Here is a 23,044-nt window from a genome sequence, read left to right as displayed (position 1 = left end):
CATTTCAAAACATCTAATTAATACAGGGCATATAACTAACTCACTGTAACTAATAAGCATGAGTGATAGTTTGTCAATAGAGCCAATTTCTGTTCCATATTAACTCTGGAGGATTATAGACAGAAAAATTCCAAGCAGGGAGAATGTTAAAGGCTACTTGATGTTGATACGTTTCAAGAAAAGAATGTTTTTGATGGACAATTCAGATACTCTTGCAAGCTCATAATATGAACAGGTTTCAGAGAAGATTCTATCTGTTTTTGATCAAGACTTCTCCCTGTAACCTCTTTGACAAGGGATCATTCCTCTTCGTTTTACCATGATCTGTGAGACCTTAGTCAAGTCACTTTACCTTAATTGGCCCTCAGTGTTTCCTCACCTGTGAAACGAAGGGGTCCAACTAGACAATGCCGCTAAGATATCTTCCAGTACCGTCTATGATCCTATGAATGCCAGTGACAGGGAACTCATTCCTTTCTGAGGCAGACCATGTCTCTTTTAGTATATATCAGTGCTACAAAGTATGAATTCACCTGCAGCTTCCCATATTCTTTTTAGAACATTTTATTGATACTATGGATGAAAGGATTGATGGCATACTACTCAGCTTTATAGAGATCATGAAGCTGGGGGGGGGGGGGATAATTAATAGATCAGATGGCCGAATCAGGATTTTAAAATATCCTGACTAGACTAGAGAAATGGGCTAGTTTCAATAAGATAAAATTTAATAGAGCTCAACATAAAGCCTTTCACTTTGTTTTATGGATCATAAAACCAAGTTATGGTTTTATTCTTCCATGAAAGGACCAGGATCCAAAATGATACAGGCTAGAATGATTGGATGGATCTTATAAGGTAAAATATTAAGAATTTAAAAATTAAGACTTATACCTAGATTCAAAAAATTAATGACATACACATTCAAGATTCAGGAAGTATTGCTAGAAAATAGTTTGGATAAAAAGTCTCTAAACACAAGCTCAGTAGGAGTCAACATTTGGAAAAAAAAAAAAAAAGGATTGTACTCTTAGATAGCATAAACAGAAACATGGTATGAAGGAGATAATAGTCCTGGTACTATATTTTAGAAAGGATGCCAGTAATTTAGAAGAACTTCTGAGTTTGGGGATGAGAGCTTTGTAATTGCCACTAAATATTTCAGATCGATACTAATACTTTAGAAGAAATTTGATATTAATTAAATTAATCATACTCAAATATTATGATAAACCTTTCTTACATATATTTAATTTTTTTCAGATTGTTCCAAATTAAATTATCTTGTTATTTGTAACTGTTTATTACCAACACCATTATCACCACCACCACCACACTGGTATATACACATGTATGTATATGTGTATATACATATATGTTTGTCCTTCATTCTCTTGGACGACCATAACATCAGGAAAGTGTTGTCATTACATAAGAGAGGGCTGTGCAAAGTCACCTGAATCACTTTCTCCTCCATAGCCATCTTGGTCCAGTGGTCAGATATAGATCAAGATGACTAGAGATAGCCCTGGATGCATTGGATGATCCGGGCATCTATCTATCTATCTATCTATCTATTATCTCTCTCTATGCCTATATATGTACACACACACACACACACACACACATACACACATAACATATACATGCATACATATACACATAACTCCCATACATTATTTTCCTTTTCATTATTATAGACTTTTCATATCTCTTAATTTCCATCTGGAGTCTACAATGAATATGTGAGAATGTCATAAAGCATGTAGGAATGTATATGTTTATATGTATTGTACATTTGTCCACTGCATTTATGTAGAGGATATAGGGTGGAGTGGAAGGAGGGTTAGAAGGAGTCAAGAGATCTATGTTCAAATCCCACTTCAGATATTAATATATGCCCATATAATCCTTCTAGGTCTCAGGTTCCTGTTCTGTAAAAAAGGAATAGTATTATCTGAAGTACTTATCTCACAGGGTGGTTATGAGGAGCAAATAAAATCAATATTAAAAAAAAAACCTTGAAAATCTTAAAAATGTGATATAAATTGTATTATTATAAAGTACACAATTTAAAAATGGTTGGGGAAGTCTAGATTGCATATAACTTTTTCTTTATAAAATAACTACAATAACTATAGTGCTTTTTTAGACAATAGGATCAAACTATTTTCTTGTTTTTTTTTTTTCTTTTGGTAGATTCTGCAGCTAAACTTTATTAAAAAAAAGAAAAAAATGGATACTTCCTCTAATTTTTAATATAGGAATTTAATGCTCAACTGCACTAAATTATTGGTAAAGAAATTAATTTAAATTTGCTTTTTGCCCTTCTGCTATCCCTGGTGTTGGATTCAGAGGGAGAAATAAACCTAAACCAAATCCTAAATCTATAATCCTATTAGAAGGAGTGGCTGGAAAAATTGGGGATGTTTAGTCTGGAGAAGAGTACATTTAGAGGAGGCATTGATCAACATATATTTACTAAACACCTATTACCTTAACACAGTTATCTTGGGTCATAGGGGAACAAAGACAAAAATGAAACTGTGCCTGCCCTTCAGGAGATTACATTCTAAACTGTCATGTATATCAAGAAATGGAGGTCAAACATGTTTTGCTCGGTTCTAGAGATAAAAATTAGAAGTAGTGAGTACAAGCTGCAGAAATATACACAAAAACAAATATACAACAATATAAATGAAAAGAACCACTAAGAAATCCGCCCTCCCAAAAAGTGGATGTCACAAGATTGCAAAGAATAAGCCTGACTTGAAGAAAGAAATATAAGAAGATACCCTGCCCCACCATGACCCCTTTGCAGAAGTGAGAGATCTAGGGATCTTATGTGTTGCATATATTTTCAAACTTTTTGATGTATTGATTAATTGTGCTGATATTTCCCTCTTTATATGGGATGGTTCTGTGAGACGGAAAAGGGAGTGATACTGGATAAATTATAATTTTAAAAAAATCAATAAAAACTTGTTTAAAAGTAAAGCCATTTTGTCTTAAAGTCAGAGGACCCGAGTTAAAATTTGAGTCCTGTTTATTACCTCTGTGGTCCTGGACAAGTTACTTCTCAATCTTGGAGATATACACACAGACACACAGACACACAGACTCTCACACACACAGACACACAGACACACAGACACACACACACATACACCCTAGATGATCTCTAATGTCTTTTTTAACTCTAGCATTCTGTGATTTGCTTTAGACAGGAAGGACAAAATAACCATAATAGTAATGAAAACTGTTTTAGTTTTTAAGGTGACACAGTGCTTTTCTAATAATAACTCTTTGAAGTCACTCTCATTTTAAAGAGAAGGTTCCTTAGGCTCAAAGAAATTAAATTACATTTATTTAAGGTCTCACATCTGGGATTAGAACTCAGGGATCTTGATTCTACTATGTTTCCCCCATTTTGTCTTCTGCACTTTTCCATTTTGTTGTCTTGCTGTAGTATTACTGCACTGCGAACGCATGTATACATACTTGCATAACACAATACATACATGTATACAAATATATGCATGTACATTCTAAATATACATGCATAAATGTGTGTGTAAAGACACATATACCTTTCTTTTAGTGATCATTCATCCTTTATGAGTCTGTTATTGTTGAAGAAAAAGCAATGGATAGGTAAATGAGAAGTGCCAGTACTGGCACATAGATGCTGTGTGACTTTGGATAAATCACATAAGCTACTCTGACTGGCAATTTCCCTATGTAAATGGGCTGTGTTAGAACTTTAATTTTGAAAATCTTCTGAATCTATGACTTTAAGCCTATCATTTTTAATTTAAAAAAAAACAAGGTTTTTTGAAACAAAGATGCCTACAGTATTCTCTGAAATAATTTTTAGTTTTTAGTTGTGATAGACTGCTCTTTATATTTTAGCTATTAATTTATATATATTTCAATATTCTCTCCATTCTGTCCCCACTCTTTCCACAAGTACTTTATTATATATTCCTTTCATTCTAGCTTGTTAAAGATTTAATTCAAATATAGCTATGAATGTCTGGTTAAGATCTAATTTATGTTTATGTTCCTTCTCTAATGTTTCCGTTTTCTTTCCTAATTGACTTATTTTCTCCATTCTTTTTCTGTTGTTTGTGTTTTGCAAAGCACTGAATTAGTTTGCCTCTGATTACCACTTTGGCTATAGCCCAAAGAATACTGTTGGATTCCTTGTAATTCTGTGATTTATTTGTCTGAATGTTAAAAAAAAAAAAAATCCAAACCCAAATTGTCTACAGGCTATTCTTCCCCCTCCCCCCACCATACAGTGTCATTAAATCCTTCATGAGCTTTTATTTAATTCATTAGGTTATCTTTAATTAACATTTTCATATTGCCATGATCTAAAAACTAGTGGGTCTAATTTCACATTCTGTCATTTAAATTAAATTATTTTCAAGTCAGTTCAACTAGCATTTGTTAAACATCTACTACGTGCAAAGCACTGATAGAAAAGGAGCCTTTCTGGACTTTAAGGACAGAGGCTGTGAGGATAAAAATAGGGAGATAGTAAAGAGTATACGCACTAGCAAGTACAGCACAAGATAGTTCAAAGAGGAAAAACAGTAACATTTTGGGACTAGGAAAGGCTTTGATTGTAGGTGGATCTGATCTGAACTGAAACTCAAAGGGAGAAGAGGATTTTCAATGGCGGAGCTGAGGAGAAAGTATATTTAAGACATGACATGAATGCACATAGACAGGAAGAAGAATGCTGAATTAAGGGAACAATTAGTGAAATTTGGTTACAATCTATAAGTGTATGAAGTAGATAAATAGAGAATGAGCTGGAAAAGATTGACTGTGAAGGGCCTTAAATGTTTGACTGAAGCGTTAGTATTCTACACTAGAGGTTCTACTGAATTAAATTTACTGAATTACTGAAAGGTTTTAAGAAGGTGAGTGACATGGTCAGGTCTGGGCCTTGGCAGTTATAAATCACTGAGATCATAAAACAATGATTTAAATCACTACTAACAGAGGGGAAATGTGACAAAGTGTCTTGGGGACAGGAAGATCTGACTTCAGGACATGGCTCTGTCACATATTGGCTATGTAACTGACCCTGTGCAAGTGACTTAAGAGTCCCTTAGAGGACCCTTTCAATGTCTCAGGCAGCTCTCTATAGTGGTAAGCTACAGAGAAGGTGCTGGCTTGCATTGGTGGGGGACTTCTTTATATTTCTAACAGCAATAAAATCAAAGGTCCAGTCTCTATTGCTATCCTACCATTAATAAGAGAAATGCAAATGAAAGCAACATAGCAGGTTTTGTAACATTCTAATCAAATTCACAAATAAGATAAAAAAATGGAAATGGTCAAGTTAAGGGCTATGGGAAGACAAATACTAATATACTGTTGGTACAGATGTGTATTTATCTAACCATTCTGAAAAATAATTTGGAAACTTCAATTAAACTGCTCATATTCGACCAGCAACTATAGTACTAGGAATAAACTTAAAAAAATAGAAGAAAAGTCCCATATATACTAAAATATTTTTAGTAATTTCTAATGTATCAAAAAACCTGATGCAATGTTGGTGCCCATTAACTATGGTACTTTTTTAACATTCAAAATGATATGAGGAATTTGGAGAAAAAGGTCAAGAATTACATGGATTGATGCAGAATGAAGCAAGGAGAACCAGAACAATATAATGTACAACTGGATAAATTCATGTAAAAAAGAATAACGCTGACGTCAGAACTCTGATTAATTCAGTGATCATCTTGAACCTGGGGAATAGAGGCTGAAAGATACTTTTCTTCCCTTGATAGAGTAGAAGATAGAGAATAGATATTGCTGTGTATAATGTCAGATGTGGTCATTTTGGGGATTGGTTTTTCTTTTGTTTCAAGGAAGGGTTTAATGAGTGGGAAAAAAGTATATTAGGTAATGATTATAGTGTTAAAAAAAAAGTAGCAGTAAAACAAACAAAGAGAAAGATCATTGGTAAACTTGGAGAAAACAGTGTCAGAAGAGTAGATATCAAGGTAGCATCAACTTAAAAATCTAAACTGGAATAGAAAATGATAACAACATCATTGAGCAAAGAGTACATAATTTTTGAAAAGTTTTGCTTTTAAAAACTCTTTTGCTATATTATAATTTTGTAATTTTGTTTCAAAAACACCATAGGGACAACTAGCTCATGGTGCACTAAATGGAGTATGGGCCTAGAGTCAGCAAGTTCCAATCTCAGTTCTGATCTGGCTTCAGACATTTATTTGCCATGTGATTCTTAAGTCACTTAACCTCTGTTTCCTCAACTGTAAAATGGACATTATAATAGCATCTATCCTGCATGATTGTTGTGAGAATCAAATGAAAAATATTTATAAAGTGCTTAGTAGAGTGCCTGGCACATAGTATTTGCTATAGAAATACTTATTTTCCTTCCCCTTCCCCTATTGATATTATTTACAACTTTCCATGAAATTCCCACTTATTTCTTCCAGCAGACTTTACAGATCATTTTGTATTATACCTCAATAATGTATTTAGTCCTCTAATTATGTATTAGAGATAGCATAGTACAGTCTTGCAATCAGGAAGACAGATTCAAATATCTCTAGCATACGCTAGTTCTCTGATCATGGACACAAGTTGCCTCTCAGTAACTTAGGCAACTCTTTAAGACTGAGTAGCAGAAAAGATACTGAATTGCATCAATGAAAGGAGAGTTTCCACACTGAGAATTCTGAACCAATGAAATCTGATGCTTCCCTCTCCAAAATACATTTTATCACTATCTGCTGATATCACAGACCCTTATTATCAAACTATCAGCTTCTTTAGGTAAAGGCCATGTCTTATCTAACCACTGAGTTTCTTCTTATGTCATACGTAGTTTGTGTACTGAGGGTACTTAAAAAATTGAAAAGAAAATTCAGGACTTCCTGTCTATGATTTTTATGAAACCTTTTCCATATTTTCAATAGAAGTATAGCTAAAGAGTAATACCCCAGCTTTCTTTAGTTATATAATTTTTGATATTAAAAAAAAAAAACTAACATAGCTTCAATTCAGTGAAGTTTCATATGCCATGCCTTTACATAAAGAATCATGGGATCAATTCTACTGCTAAACTTTGTGATCAAGGAAGAAGCAGGCAACAAACATTATATTCCTGTTTAGGGCAGAATTCTAAATGGTGAAAAATAGATGATTGTGATGGGAAAGACAAGCAAAGAAAGACAGCTAGGCAATCTAATTCCCCAGAGCTGTATTACTCTGCCACAGTGAGCTCTCACCTGCCTCTAACTCTCCCTTCCTTCCAAATATGATCAGGTATTATAGCTAGAAAGAGTATGCAGGCCAGTGTAGGAATGGCAGCTGAAAGTCCTGGGGCTCCCCTTGATTTTGAATGTTGCTAAGAGCAGAATGGGGAGAGAATTGGTTGCCTCTTTAGGGCCATTTGCAGCAACTGTCTTCCTGCCTTCACATACCAACTGTCTAGCCTCGAAGCACTTACTTGTGACTCTATCAACCCTTACCACTACTAAATCATGGTACCGTGGAAGAAAAGCACCATCAAGCCCACATGTAGAACATTTTGAGAAACAAATAGGATGAATTCCTCTACATTCGCTTAGATACCTTTGCCCAGTATCCTTCAGCATGTACAAAATGTTTGTCTGTGGTTTGATGGCAACAGAAGTTAAATCAGAAAGGATTTCTTTTAAGGTTACCACCTAACCACGAACCATTCCCCCTCCTTGCTGTGGTAGCAGGCCACAAAGAATAGCTGGCAACCTCAAAGCTACCTACTTCCACCACTGTAGTGTACCCTCCAGGGCAGAGTAAACCTACGTGGTACAACAGTCACTAGGTGGAGCTGTCATTCTTTTGTCTAAGAACTGGGAACTTTTCTCCCCATCTTAGGCAATGCAGGTAACCAAGAAAGTCAAAAGGAGGAGCTACAAGAGCGCCCTCTTCCCTTTTCTTAGATGTCTGATGATGGGCTTTCTTGGGCAGAAGGGCGTCTAGAAGTTTGTCTTGGGAACTTGGCTTTCATTACTTCTTTTGGTTCCTTTAAATAATTTAAATGATTTAAGCTTTTGTTTAGTTTTAACTCTTTGCTCTCCCCACATCTCTACCATCTATAGGTTTTATAGCCAGAAAGGACTACACACATCTAATCCAATCTTGCTGTTTTGTACTTATGGTAACTATGCTCCAAAGTAATTTCTCAAGAGGCAAAAGTTAGTATTCAAACTCATATATTTGCTTCTAAATCAACCAATTAATTACTCAACAAGGATTTATTAAGTACTTATTATGTGTTAGACACTATGCACTAAGAGTAGGAGAGTTCAGTGCTCTATCCATTTTATATGCTATATATTTTTTTCCTGCTTCTGATGGGCACATCCCAACCACAAGGGACCTATTTCTCCCCTCTTGGTACCTTATTTCTCCAAGGGCAGATACAGTTAGTGCACAATCTCCTAACTGATGGGCAACTGGAGGTTTAACTCCAATTAGAACCTCTGTTGACTAGTATACACCTTTAGGCCAAAGTTTCTCCATCCCTCTGAGAGGATTCTGAGGCACAAAGCCAACAATGCTGAGAGAAGCAAGATGTAGGAAACTAACAAGCCTCTAGTGCCGAGTTACTGAAGGGATGTGGTGTGTGACCCTGGACACTAAGGCCTTCTCTGAAATAAAAGGTATTGAGGAGCATAAAAAATCCAGAAAATAAAGTTTTATGAGAATTTATCTTAAGCTCTGGGTTTGTATACATTTCAAATAGTGCTAATACAGTTAAGGATCATTTGAATTATATTCCATACTCAAAGTGGGAACTACTTTATGTCATATGCACTATTCCAAAGAGACAGGTCAACTGCTTCAATAATTTTTTTAGTAGATTGGATTCTGATCTGTTTTCTGGAGACCTGGTTTTTGTTCTCCTTTCTTCTACAAAGCAGCTGTTGTTACAATTAAGTCATGTGACCTCTCTGGGACTCAGTTTCCTCATTTGTAAATTGAGAGAAGGAAAAAACAAGTGCATAAAAGACATTCTGCTATGAAGAATGGAGAGTCGGTATTTCTTGGGTTTCTGAGGGAAGTCCCCACTTGTACCTCTTCTACTAAGTTCCACATTACAATTTATATCCCAGTTGCTAAAATTTTCAGTAATACAGAGGAGGGAGACAGATAACATGAAATAACAAAAAATAGAAAAATAATTTCTATTTGGCCACAGATGGCTGTGGAGGTGGTAGAGGATGTGAACATTCTGCACTGTGATAGTAGATTTACCTTCCAAAGTGTGTTTTGCTTAAACAAATACTCAAATGAGTTTCCAATTTTAAATTAATTTGCACATACTGACCAAATGCAATGTTGAGAAGGGAGGCAGTTTGGCACCTTGCTATAGAGGAGAAATCAATTTTAGAATAAAATGTAGGATAGTTCAATCTATAGTTGTAAACTGTGCTGTAGGGGATGCAGAGGAGCTACATGATTGGAAAACTGGAACTCTGAAATCAAACTGTTTTCAGAGATAATCTCCAAAGATGCTAATTCTGGTGAGGATATTAGCTACCTGATGCATTCACCTCTGGCAAAGATGTTTCATTGCTTCTATACTATCATAAAAATCTATGCTAACTTTTTTTGCAAACTGTGGTAAAGATGGGGTTTTATGGAAAATTGGGAATTATTCAGACATGAATTTGAATTGTTATAATAACAATCATAATTCATTCCTTTCAAATCTTCCATTTAATTCATTGTAGCAGATAATGTTTGAGCTGTTGGTTCTCAAAGTCTGGTCCAGAGCAGCCTGGGAATCTCTGAAATCCTTTTAGAGAGTCTACAAATTCATAATTAGTTTTTATTTTTAATGTGATCGGTATCTATAACTATAACCCACATAAACAAAAACTCTTTGGACAGATCCTCAATCATTTTTAATAGGATAAAGATATTGAGAACAAAAGTTTGAGGACCACTGCATATCATTTCATATACACAATTCTTGACTACAATGGACTAACAGCCATTGAACTAGTTCTCTTCAGATCTGATTTTCCTTGAAAAATCCAACCTTATTGAACCTAATTCAATTAAATGAATAGTTTTTGTTTTATGGATTTTTACTCAAGAAATCTGTTTCTTTGTGATCACTTTTATCAAGTTTTTAGCTTTCATGACTTTTTGCCCCTTTCAAAATGACTGTACTTCTGAAAACTCACTGGTTTTAGTTTTTTTTTTCTTGTTTTAAAATAAATGGCAAAGTTTCATAGATTGCTCATATATCATTTAGTATGATTGAACTGAACATTTTTTTCACTTGTGATCATATATACCCTTGGAATTCTGCAATTTTCTATTAGAATGTTAATTTCTACACTGATATTCAAATTTTACACAACAAACATAATTACAGAGTTAGAAGATCTTGCATCATCTCTCTGAGTCCTCATCTTTTAGAGATGAAGAACCAAGGTCCAGAGAGATTAAGTAATTTGCTTAAGAGCTTGTTAATGAAAAGAGTGAGACTAGAACTCAAGTCTCCTGAGTCAATATAGTATTTTGTATGTGAAGTAACTATTGGACTTTCTATCTTTTACCGTCTACCCATTATCATCTACTTATTTATCTATGGGATTTGCATGGGGCACTGGAACATTAAATGACTTGCCAATAGTGATAACCATTGTATATAACAGAAACAGAACTTGAATTGTCTTCCCCAGTTGAAAATGTACTGAACTGATGAAACTAAAATTAAAAAAAAATTCTAACACAAAAATAAACATTGAGAAAATTGTAGTTACATGACATAAATAAAATTGAGATATTAAGTTTATAAAAAACTATTAACTTTTCTCTAAAGGAAAATCTCCCAGAAACTAGAACTGAGAGTGAGCTGCTTCAGGAGATGAGGTGTTCCTTGGCTCTTAGAAATCTTCAAGAAGAGGCTAGATGGCCATTTATCAGATTTGTTGTAAAAATTCTTTTTCAGGTAAGACTTAGTATAGAGGAATACTGAGGTTCTTTTCCAATTCTAATATGATCTTGTAATTCCTGATTCCAAGAGAGGCCCTCTATCCACTACACATGATTCCTTCATATGGCTTCAATATGATATAACACAGTGGTTCTCAAACTTTTGTTCTCAGTATCTTCATGTTGTTAAAAAAAAACACTATTGAGGATCTGTTCAGAGTTTTTGTTCACATGTTATAGCTATTTACTATATTAGAAATAAAAAATGATTTTGAATTTGTAGACCCTCTGAAAGGGTTTCAGAAACCCCAACAATTCTTTGAACTACACTTTGAGGACCACTGATACAACAGAACTATTAAAAACTTGGATTAGTAGACACAAATATAAATGGCTTCCATGGCATATTTTCCCAAGGTAACCATATCTTTAAAGGTAGTATTCTTAAATATCTTTGTAATTTTTCAGGTATGCTTTTCTGAGTTATATATGTGTAGTTTAAGTCAAATGTTTTTATGTGATAGTAAATATTTATATAGAATATCTAAACAAGCAGAAAGTTCAAATAATGATAATTTTTCTGCTTTTCTTAAAAAAGAGAGAACTGACAGCTAAACAAATAGCTACCAGGGATTTATTTTTCAAAAACCAATTTCCAGGGCATATTATAGAGTCAGTATAGATTCATCTTTCACATCTTCTTTGTGATTAGTGTTGTATAATAATAGCTGATATTCATAATTACAATCCTGAAGCCCTGAAAAACCAAGAAGTGACTTCTGAATCATTAAAAAAAGAGATCAGATTGTGTTTTACATTAAGTAGAGTTTACAAGTACAATTTTAAAAATTGGTTTATATGAATCTATATAGCAATTCACCTTTAATATTTAAGTATACAGAACAACGTAACTCCAGATAATTAGAAGATTTTAATTCTTTTTTTAAATGCCTAAAATGATTTTTATCATAGTTTCTCCAGAGTTTTCAATATGTTATTTAAAAGTGAATTTTCTACTTCTTTATATGAAAAAACCATTATACTTTGTATTCTGCAAAAGGTTGCTTTGTTTGAAAGTATTCAATAAGCTCACTTAAAGAAAAACATGAAATCTATGCATCATTCAAAAGAGACTATCTTTTGGTTCAATTTTGAAAGGATGGTGAATGGCTGGTATATATGTCATCACAGAGTTAATGTCTTATAAACTTGTTTAACAGGTGTGCAGACAGATGCAACCTGTTTATTATATTTTATCTGAAGTCTTAAAAATTTCACCATTGCCAGAAGAGCATTGGGCATCTGTATAAAATTTAAACCAAAATTAAAAAAAAATGGAATAAATCCAGTTGTAAACAAATTTTAACTCATGTATTTCCCTCTCCTTATGCCTACAAAGAAAAACCCCGATTTTTAGATTCTCAAATACTTTAAACAAATCATATATATATATATAATATATATATATAATATGTGTGTATATATATATACATATGCATATATATATATATATATATATATACATATATATATATATATATATATATATATATTTGGCAGACAGTCTTTTCTTTTCTTGGGCTTTGTAAAGCAAGTTCTGCTTTAGAAGCCTCACAATATTTCCTCCTCTCCTTTTCCATTGTGGAAAATAAAAGCATTACCCAGGATGTAGAAATAGGCATGTTGGTGTGTATAACTGTTTTGTACAAAAGAAATGCACAGGTGTGTGTGTATGTGCATGGGTAATTGTCCTAGTAAAGCTAAGTCTGGATACAGAGCCTAGATATAATTGGGAAGATGAAATGATTAGGAAGATAGAATGATCTTCAATATAAAAAAAGTCATTTTGAGCTTAAAATTAATAATGCTAATTATTATTGCATTAAAATTTGTTATCAAGAATCCAAAATGACTTACTAACTTCATTATTTTAAAACTTAAAAAAATCAGTCTTTAAGAATATTAACAATTCCTTTACATCTCCTTTTTTAGAATAGCTATACCATCTCTGTCCAAATGCTGACTGGTTAGGCAGTTGAGCAAATATTTTCACTTAGATCATAATACAAACATGCTTTCAGAAGAAATTTTGTTTCAATTTTTCCATGTGATAAAACAGAAAAATATCATATGATAGAATCAAAGTAGAAAATGAATTATCAAAAAATTTCTGTGCAAAATGTTAATCTGGTGAAAACTAGGAACTATTGTTTGGAGAAAGCAGACAAAAAGAATTGAAGCATTTAGTTTTCCACAGAAAACATTCTGACTTTCAGTGTCTGAAGAGCTTAGTCTTAGTAGGAACACTCATTCTGACTGCAAGGAGGCAAGAGGAGTTACTGATATAATCAAATAAAGTAGAGAGCTTTAGAGATTAAAATTAACACCTTGGGCTGCCTGCCACTCAGAAATGAATGGATTCCTAAGCTGACTACAGAAGATAATGGATGGACCACGACAAAGGGTGCTTTTACAACATATCCAAATAGCAGTTTTGCTTAAAGAAAAAAATCAGGGAGGTCAGATGAAAGTATTCATATGAGGACCCAGAAATCACTTGGATAAACCACAATAGGTATGGAAAGTCATAATATATGAATAATATATATAAGGTACTGTGGTTGGCCTGGGAAGGAGGTATACAGAGATAATAAGGAACTTCTGTTAATTGTGAGGAGATAACAAATAGATAAAACAAAAACAATGAGAAAGGAGAAAATACTACTAACTGTTGAATCAGGAAAGAATCCATGGATGAATTGTCTTGAGTATTAAACATTGAAAGAAAAAACAAGGCAGAATCTAGGGGGAGGGAGTGGAGGGAAGAAGGGGAAAAATTGGAACAAAAGGTTTTGCAATTGTCAATGCTGAAAAATTGCCCATGCATATATCTTGTAAACAAAAAGCTATAATAATAATAATAAAAATAAAACAAGGCAGAGATGAGGAAGTACATTCCAGGAATGGGGGACAGCTTGGATAAATAAACAGTGACAGAGAATGCAATGTCATATTGCATTGGGGGATGTGTTTGATGGAACAGTGAATGTGTGAAGGGTTATAATATGAAGCATGGAAAGGCAGATTTGTATCAGACCTAACTCCAAAAAAAGAAAAGAAATTTTATGAAAAGACCCATTATAAAAATTGGATAAAATGTGGAGGTATGATCTAAACTGAATGGAAGTACCAACACCCCTAGAATCACAGCACCAATAAGGTAATATTCAAGAACGAAATCATGGAGTAGTTAATAATTCTTCTGGAATACACTAAGAGACAAATTTTCCAAAAGAAAATCCTAAAACCACCACTCATCATCTCCAGTGAAACTCTATTCTTTGGAGACAAGGAAGACTGAGTTGAAAACTATTACTAAACCAAGTAGAGCAGATGGTGATGAAAAAGACATATACAGATAAAAGGAGTATGACATACATATCATAAATATACATAAGATAAGGAGTATGGAATTAAACTACCACCACTAGTAATAATGGTCACCTGAACTAAAGCAATGTGAATGAGCTTTTGTTCTTTTTTTCTCTTTTTTAAATAGCTTTTTGTTTACAAGTTATATGCATGGGTATTTTTTCAGCATTGACAATTGCAAAACCTTTTGTTCCAAATTTTCCCCTCTTTCCCCTCACCCCCTCCCCCAGATGTCAGGTTGACAATACATGTTAAATATGTTAGAATATAAATTAAATACAATATATGTATACATGTCTAAACAGTTATTTGAGCTTTTATTCTTAAGACAGTTGGGACTGTTCATCTACATGCTGCTTGGAAGTAAACCGTTAGAGTTGGCTAGAATGCTTTTATAAGTACTCTCTAAACTCGAAGGAAGGAAGTACAAAAGTAATTTTTTCCTGATCTGGTTTTCAAGGAGGCCTGGTAGAAAGGTGTAGGAAAACCAGGAAGTGGTTCACTCATGTTTCCTTCTCCTCCGCCCCCACCTTAGATAGCCAATTTAGAGGTAGAAAAGTGACCAGGAATCAAACAGGAGTGTGAAGCATCAGATTTCTGTGATGAAGCCCAGGGTGTTATAGCCTTAATTGGTCCCTTGGGCTTGGTTATAGGTGAGACCAGATAGCTTAGGGGCCTTTCTTGCATGCTGGTCAATTCTATGACAAGAAATTCAAAATTATGAGGTTTACAGACCTTTTGATCTCCTAAGTGGCATTTAATGCTGAATTGTCTCATGTTCTGAGTTTTGCTTCTATCTCTGCCTCCTTTACCAATCTGGCAATGCATCATGAATTGTACAGTCACACATAAATATAACGATGGTATAGTTAATACTGAAACTGCTGTTCCGTTTGCCTCTTACCACCTAATACTGTTTGTACAAACACCCTTGGAAGCTGGTAATTCTTCATGTTATATAAGCTGCTCATACCCACTCTTTATGTCCCTTAGAGATATAAGGGAAAGCAAGGATCTCTCATCAGGATTATTCACCCAGAACTAATGAGAACTCCTGTTATTGTTATATCCTGTTCATCCTATTAAAGAATCCCATGAGGATTTAGTGTGGTTAGCCAATATGTCAAGAACACTAAAGAGTATGCCAATTTTGGAAGGTGTAGGTAAGCCTGGTATCAGACATTTCAAAGTACTTACCTTATATTTAGATAATTACTGGTACCTTGACACTAGGAGATGAAAACAACAAAACAAAACTGAAAATAGAGGCAGTTGGGAAAAGGTAAAAACTAAGAAAATTTCAAAGATGGTGTTGACTTACCCCTAAAACTGAACAACTACTGTCCTTTTTGTATGCACTGTCCTAGTTTGTATTTATGTACTGTCCTAGTTGGATGCACACAAATTTTTTGCCCTTGGGTATTTTTAGCTTTGAAGAAAAGTCCACAAATACATAATTTTGGAGAGAAAAAAGCAATATAAAGGCAGTATTTTGGTCCATCAAATAAATGTGATCTTTATTTTGTGTGAGCTTTAATATTTGGGGCAATCTTTGAGATAAGCAATTCAAAACATAATTATCTTAAAAATGGTTAAAATGGGAAAATTCTTTAATTTTTATTTTTCATCTTTTTCTTAATGATGAGTCAAACATGTAGCATAAAAACATCCTTTGCTTAAAAGAATTTGAGTGGTTCGTAATACTGTTTATATAGAAAGTTGTAGTTTTTCTCAAATAAAGTAAATCTGCCACCATTTGGTTATTTATGTCTCCTCTTGATTAGCCTAAATGATCCACTGTTTTTAATCAAGAAAAAATTTTTGCTTGGAAATTTGTCTCTTTTAAAGAGGAGACATTTTCAGTGTTATGCAGATATTTTGATGAAAAGAATTATTTATTCTGTTTTGTCCTTATTGAATACTTTTTGCTTTTTGAAACGGAAAAAGGTACATCTTATTTGTTTCACCATTTGACCATTATTTCCTCAATCATACAGCCTTCTTGCTTTCATTCCCCCAAAGCATTTTCAGTCAATAATTACAGATAGTGAACTTCCCCAATTCACAATAAGATAGAGCTTTTCTACTTTCTCTTACCTCTCCCATGACTGCTATAGGTGTCTCTCCTGTTGCCTGAGCAACACGATGTTCTACTAAGTAAAACATATACTCATCATAGAGCAGACGGATCAGATGGAATGAGCCAAAGCTAGCAGCACTGCGCAAGGTGAGGTCCCGGATAACCATTGAACTGTTCCAAGAGAAAAGATAGATAGACAACAAATATTATAGGCAGCCAAAGTAGTAGTTGACTTGTATGACTCATTTATGGTAGAAACTTAAACAGATTGTGTTTCCAGAACATGGCCTTTCAGGTGAGACAAAGGGAGACTTATTACTGAAAAGTATGAAAAGTTCTGAGAATTTGACAAGGGTGATAATGTGCTTATAGTTAGTGGTTCAATTCTTAGATGGGACAGATTGTACAGGGAAAAAAACTGTCATGGACTCACATGTCTATCTAAATATGATGTGTATGACAACAATATGAGAAGCAATCTAGAGTAGAGAAACAGAACTGACTTTAGAATCAATTAGAAGATGAGTTTAAATTCTGGATCAGCTATTTCCTGTCAGTAGAACCTTGAATAATTCATCATTCTCAGTGTCTTTTATCTGTAAAATTAGGGAGTTGGAATTGATACACTCTAAGATCCCTTCCAGTTCTAGATTCTATGATCATAGCTATTCATAGAATTAAAACTCATAATCTACAAGTATATTAATTTTTTCTACATTTTAAACTAGGTAACAACATATTGTCATCACAACTTTCCAGAATTAAAGTCAATTATTCTGGGAAATGAAGGAATATAGAAATATTATGTTTGCTCTAATTTGAAAAATTAGAGCATCTTTCTGGATTTGAAAAAATTAAAAAAAATTAGGAACCAAGTCTCTTGGCTATAGAAAAGGCTTAGAGCTAGAAAGACCTTTTGGGATCAACTACTTCAACTTTTTCTTTCTACAAATGAGAAAAATAAGGCCCAAAAATTACAAGTGATTTGTCAAAGACACAAAGCTTTTAAACAGCAGAAGTGGGCTGACTCTGATCCATTACTTTAGGATTCTAATCCATATTCTGAAGTAGTAATTTACTTACAAACAGTCCAATAAACAGGATTGCTTTTGCCCCCTCTTTATTTTACATCATTCAGACATCTTCCTTCACTTTCTACTCCTTCATCCCTGTAGCATATGAAGAAGGCCCTTCTTCTTGCCAAGGTAAATCCTCTTACACACACAAAGGAACTCATTCCTTACTGTTTTCTCCAGAAGATTCTCCCATTTGTCTGCCTCCCCTATATCATGCCCATTGTTTCTCTAACTTTCAATCTTTCCTTTTCTACTGGCTCCTTCCATATGTATATATCCATCCCTCCCTATTCTAAGGAATATAACTTTGAAATTCTTGATGATCTCCTTTTCCAGATTTTCATGACATTAGTCTATCCTGGTTCCCCTACTTGTCTGACTTCTCATTCAGTCCTTTTCTCAGTCTCTTTTGCTGGATCTTCATCCAAATCACACTTACTAACTGGTTCCTTCCCTGGGTTTCCTTTTCTTTTCCTTCTGTATTATCTCTGTGACATCATCAGCTTCCATGGATTCAAAAATTGCATATATGCAGATGATTCTCAGCTCTATCCTGATTTCTAATTTTGTCTCATTTATGGCCTTTCTGACATGTTAAACTAGATATCTCATCTCAAGCATCTCAAATTCAACATGTCTGAAAGAGAACTTATTATGTTTTCCACAAAATTGTTCCCATTTCTCCGTTTTCCTATTTTAGGTCAAGAGCTTCACCATCCTCCCAGTCAGCTAGGTTTTCAATCTGTCGATCTTGACATCTCATTATTTTTCTTCCCATCAATTCCTTTAAGTGCAATATACTGTCAATTCTTTAGCTTTGTACCTTCACAGCCCCTTCACTACAGTCACAGAGCTACCATCCTGGTGAAGGCCCTTATCACATCACACCTGGAAACCCGCATTAACCTGCAGGTCTGTCTGTGAAAAGTCTGTCCCCATTCTAATCTATCTTTTACTCAGCTGCTAAGGTTATTTTCTTAAAGTACAAGATTCACTACATCTCTTCCCTTCTCAGAGAACTCTGGGGCGTCCTATTAGCTTCAAGATTGAATAGCAAGTCTACAATCTTGATCATTCCTACTTTCCTAATCTTTTACACTTATTTCCTTCCAAGAACCCCATGGTCCAGCTACACTGGCCTCTTTAATATTTCTGAATATAATTCTCCTTTTTCATTGGATACCTCTCTTGCCTCACATCTTCCTTCTGGTTTTTCTAGTTTTCTAGTTTCCTTTAGACTCAGCTCAAATCTCATTTTCTGCAAGAGGCCTTTTCTGCTCCCAGCTCTCATCCCCTAAACTCTATGTGCTTCTGATGATTTCCCTGTGAGATTATCTTCCATTTACTGTGATTGTCTATCTATGAATCTCTTTTTGTGCCTATTTATTTATATGTGGCCTTTCCCATTATTATACAAGCTCCATAGCTTTTTTTCATTGGATTCTCACTTTCCTCACTTCTTCCTTCTGGCTTTTCTGGTTTTCTAATTTCCTTCAAAACTCAGCTCAAATCTCATTTTCTGCAAGAGGTCTTTTTTGCTCTTACCCCCCAGTGCACAATCTTAATCACTGCTGGTGACTTTCCTATGAGATTATCTCCCATTTACTTTATGTCTGTCTGTCTAAGTATCAATCTCTTCTTATGTGTCTATTTATTTACATGTGGCATTCCCCATTATTATACATACTCCATGAGAGTAAGGACTATGTTTCTGCATTTCTCTGTATAACCTGACTCTAGCATAGTGCCTGGTACATAGTAAGAGCTTAATGTAGACTGATTGACTGATTCGAAGTGTGTAGCTTCTGAAAGAGTCTAGCTGAGAACTAAAAATTAGCTTAGATGCATTTTGAGTAACTTCTCATCAAAAAAAACTATAAAATAGATTGTTGAATGCTATAATGCAGCATTTCGATGCCAGACTTCATTAAGATGCTATTAGTGGTTCCTTAGCCATATCAAACACATTCCCTAAGTTATTTGGCTGTTAACAGAACTTTTTGCAAAATAAAACCCACAAATATATTTCGGAATCAGTTCTTTTACATACATATTACTGAGTTCACACTTTAGAATAGTGTGTTTCTCCTCTAATAGCTGAAAATGATGTAATCATATAAATGACTGTAGGGAAAATTGTTTAATACAATTGCAGATGCTATCAATTAGTTTTCTTCTGCAGAAATCTGAAATCTCTTTATTAGGTCTTTTGTCAATTAAATATTTTCAAAAAGAATTAATTGTACTGAACTTTGCAGATAAATGAAGAAATGATCTGAATATCAAGCACAACATCTTTCTGAAGGTTTTATTTTAAAATAATTCTCAAGCCTGTGGTGGCATTACTATCAAATATTTAAAGAGGGAGATCAAATAGAAAATCAGCTGCAACAAGGTATTATTAGTGTTGTGTATTATGTTATTCTCTTCCTGGTGTGTGTCTGCCCTTAGTGTCAAGTATTAAATGACACAATTAGCAGTTTAATTGAAACCTATTGTCTGCTTTTGTCTTGTTTAAGATATGTTGCAATATTGACTCCATTCAATTTCATGTTGCTAAGTTACTGTGTACTTGGCTCCTTTTTAGAAGGGAAATGTAATTGTTAATTATTTTATAATGAATAAGAAATATCTTTATGTATTTATCTTTTTTTGCTCATCATACCTAAATTGGAATATACATATAAATGTATATGACAGAGAGTTCCGTTCTTTCAATCCCATCAAACAGAAGCCACACCGTTATCACATGTGGAGGTAAGAAAAGGTTACCTTTGTCCCTCTCAGTGCCTGTATTCAGTTCAAAGAAATAATAATAGATTGTAGGGGGGTAAGTTGTAGGGGCTAGAGAGGGGAAACCGCAGTTTTTACAGCTTCTTGGCTGCTTTCTAAGCCAATCAGAAAGGTTCAAAGAAATTCAGTTGAATAAGCTGTAAGTATCTGATTTATATAAAGCACTGATACCACTAAATGCTGATTAAGACACAAAGTGAAGCTAAAATGTGATGCCTGTTCTTGAAATATCTGAATGGATATGCTGTTGGCTTGCTAAGAGCAGTGCCCTGTGCTGGGCCAAGATGGCCCAGGAAACACATGGTCCAGATACTGTGCTCCTGCCAAGGAAAAGGAACAAGTATTTTGATTTAAAGGAGGGCTGTAAGTGTTAAAGTATTTAAGACACTGAACATGGTCTATTTGGCACCAGAGAGAAGAGCTAGGAGCAAAGTGTGAAAGTTGCAAAGGGGTGATATGGAACTTTCTTTCCAAACAATGAGAGCCAGACAAAAGTGGAATGGGACCCAATATGAGTTCTCTCATATTGGAAGCTTTCAGGCAAAGGCAGGGTAACTATTTTAAAAGTATGCTGGAGAAGATGTTCAGGTATGGTTGGGAAATCAAGGAGGATAGCCAACTATTTAGGCGACAGTCTGGTGTAGTGGCAAACTTCCCAAAATTGTAGTTGAAAGACCTGGATCCAAATCTTAGTTCCTTGAGTCACCAGCTGTGTGACTATGGACAAGTCTCTTCCAAATCCATCCAATTAATTAATTTAAAAAGTGCAAAAAAAAAAAAAAAAAGAGACGTTTCCCTCCCATCCTAGCATTAGAAATCTGTGGGCCAGTGTATATGATGGTCTCAAGAGCAATTTCACATAAAGTTCAATAAAACTTCTTATATTCAGTTCTCCTACTCTGATGATCTGGGAATATAATTTATTACAATAGATGTCCTTATGTTACAGAGAAAGACAGGTCTGATTCAAAAAAGCTCTAAGCATTGACATTATCCACCAGCAGGAGGCATGCCTCTTCCTGAATCAACATCTCTTTTTTTCAACGTCCAATAGCTTTAAGCTTTCAAATCTTTTTGAAATGAAAATAATAACAATAATTGTATCTAATAATAACAAGCCAATTATCTCCAACTCAGAGAGGACAGAGGGCATACAAGTGATGCTCTATCGAGTTCTTATATCTGTAGAAGACAAGTAATACAAGTAAGTAATTTTCTTTCCTACTAAGATACCTGCAATAGATCTCTGTGGAGACTAAGGCTCCAGGGCTGTCACTAAAAGATACCAACTAAATATAGAAACAAAAAAATCAGAAAAAAATACAGCTGGTCTGATGTTAGCAACAAAAGAAAGCAGAAGAAAGGAGAAAAAAATCCTTGCTTTCTTTCTAATAGAAGAAATTAATGTGGCTTTAGCCTCATAGGTTTCTAAATGTAAAAAATTAATATGATTCTATTTCATCAATTATCCAAAAAAGCATTTCCTATCTACGTGGTTTTCTAAGGAAATAGGCAGATAGAGGAAATAAATATTTAGCTCCAAAGAAATAAAGAACTATCTGAGATTTCCATGTAAGAGATTTCCATTGCTAAAATTGTTAGATTATATAGGAAATATAATTATTACTGAATAAACTCAAAAATGCTACTTTCATAATCTTTCATATATATAAGCAAGACATATATTTGCTGCCAATGAACTTTTCAATAATTCACAACCACATCTACCATAGATTTTCTAAGAACTAACGAGGACTAAAGTCAGATAGAAAACTTTAGAAAGTTTTCCCAATTCTTGTGGACAAAAAGGAGTGGGAACTAAAACATCAAGTGAACCAATAAAATTCTTCCTAACAGGAACTTGTTTTTTTTTTTTCCTAAAGTTTTCAACATTCATTTTTAATGAGTAGATGTCCATTAATTGGGGAATGGCTGAACAAATTGTAGTATATGAGAGTAATGGAGTATTATTGTCCTATAAAAAATGAACAAGCTGATTTTAGAAAGGCCTGGAAAGATTTACTTGAACTGATGCTGACTGAAACAAGCAGATACATTGTACACTGTTTAATAACAGCAAAAATGTGCAATGATCATTATGAAAAACTTGGGTTCTTCTCAATGGTTTAGTGATCTAAAGCAATGCCAAAAGACTTTGGACAGAAAATTCCATCTACATCCAGAAAAAGAACTAAGGAGATTGAATGTAAATCAACACGTTATGTTCACTTCTTTTTTTTTCTGTTTTTTTTTCTCTCCCACGGTTTTTCACTTTTGCTGATTTTTCTCTACCAACATGATTCATAAAGCAATGCATATTAAACATAAATAAAAAAAGACCCCCCCAAAAATACATTCAATTTTTTTAAGATTTTGAATTACAGATTTTTTCTCTTTCCTCTCCAAGAGAGCAAGCAATCTGATATGTTATACATGTGCAATGATATATAACAGTATTTTCAAAAGTTAATCTACTAGAAATAAAGTCTAGAAGCCTTTCTTTTACTGAAATTAAAGAATTATGATTGGGAAATTAAGAGGAATGGCCAACTATTTGGGGGACACTTTGATGTAGTGGCAAATTTCCCAAAGTTTATAAATAAATAATTTTTACCTTAAACATTTAACTATGATATCCTTTATGACATTGGTTATAGGCACT

General features: G+C 34.1%; 1 protein-coding gene across 8 annotated transcripts in view; it reads right to left on the bottom strand.

Annotated features, from left to right (window-relative positions):
- The window catches only part of RFX3 (regulatory factor X3), a 330,544-nt gene that overhangs the window by 12,137 nt on the left and 295,363 nt on the right, over positions 1-23,044 (bottom strand). For all 8 annotated transcript variants that reach the window (XR_007952236.1, XM_051987925.1, XM_051987943.1 and 5 more), the window contains one exon: positions 16,531-16,684. Coding sequence is in view for 7 of the 8 variants with exons in the window: in XM_051987925.1 (XP_051843885.1) it covers positions 16,531-16,684 (154 nt within the window). In the remaining variant the exon portion in view is untranslated. The remainder of the gene's footprint in view (positions 1-16,530; positions 16,685-23,044) is intronic.

This window comes from Antechinus flavipes, chromosome 1, assembly GCF_016432865.1.
Source record: "Antechinus flavipes isolate AdamAnt ecotype Samford, QLD, Australia chromosome 1, AdamAnt_v2, whole genome shotgun sequence".
Lineage (NCBI taxonomy): Eukaryota > Metazoa > Chordata > Mammalia > Dasyuromorphia > Dasyuridae > Antechinus > Antechinus flavipes.
Note: the sequence above shows the minus strand (reverse complement) of the source record. Positions and strands in the feature narration are given on the sequence as shown.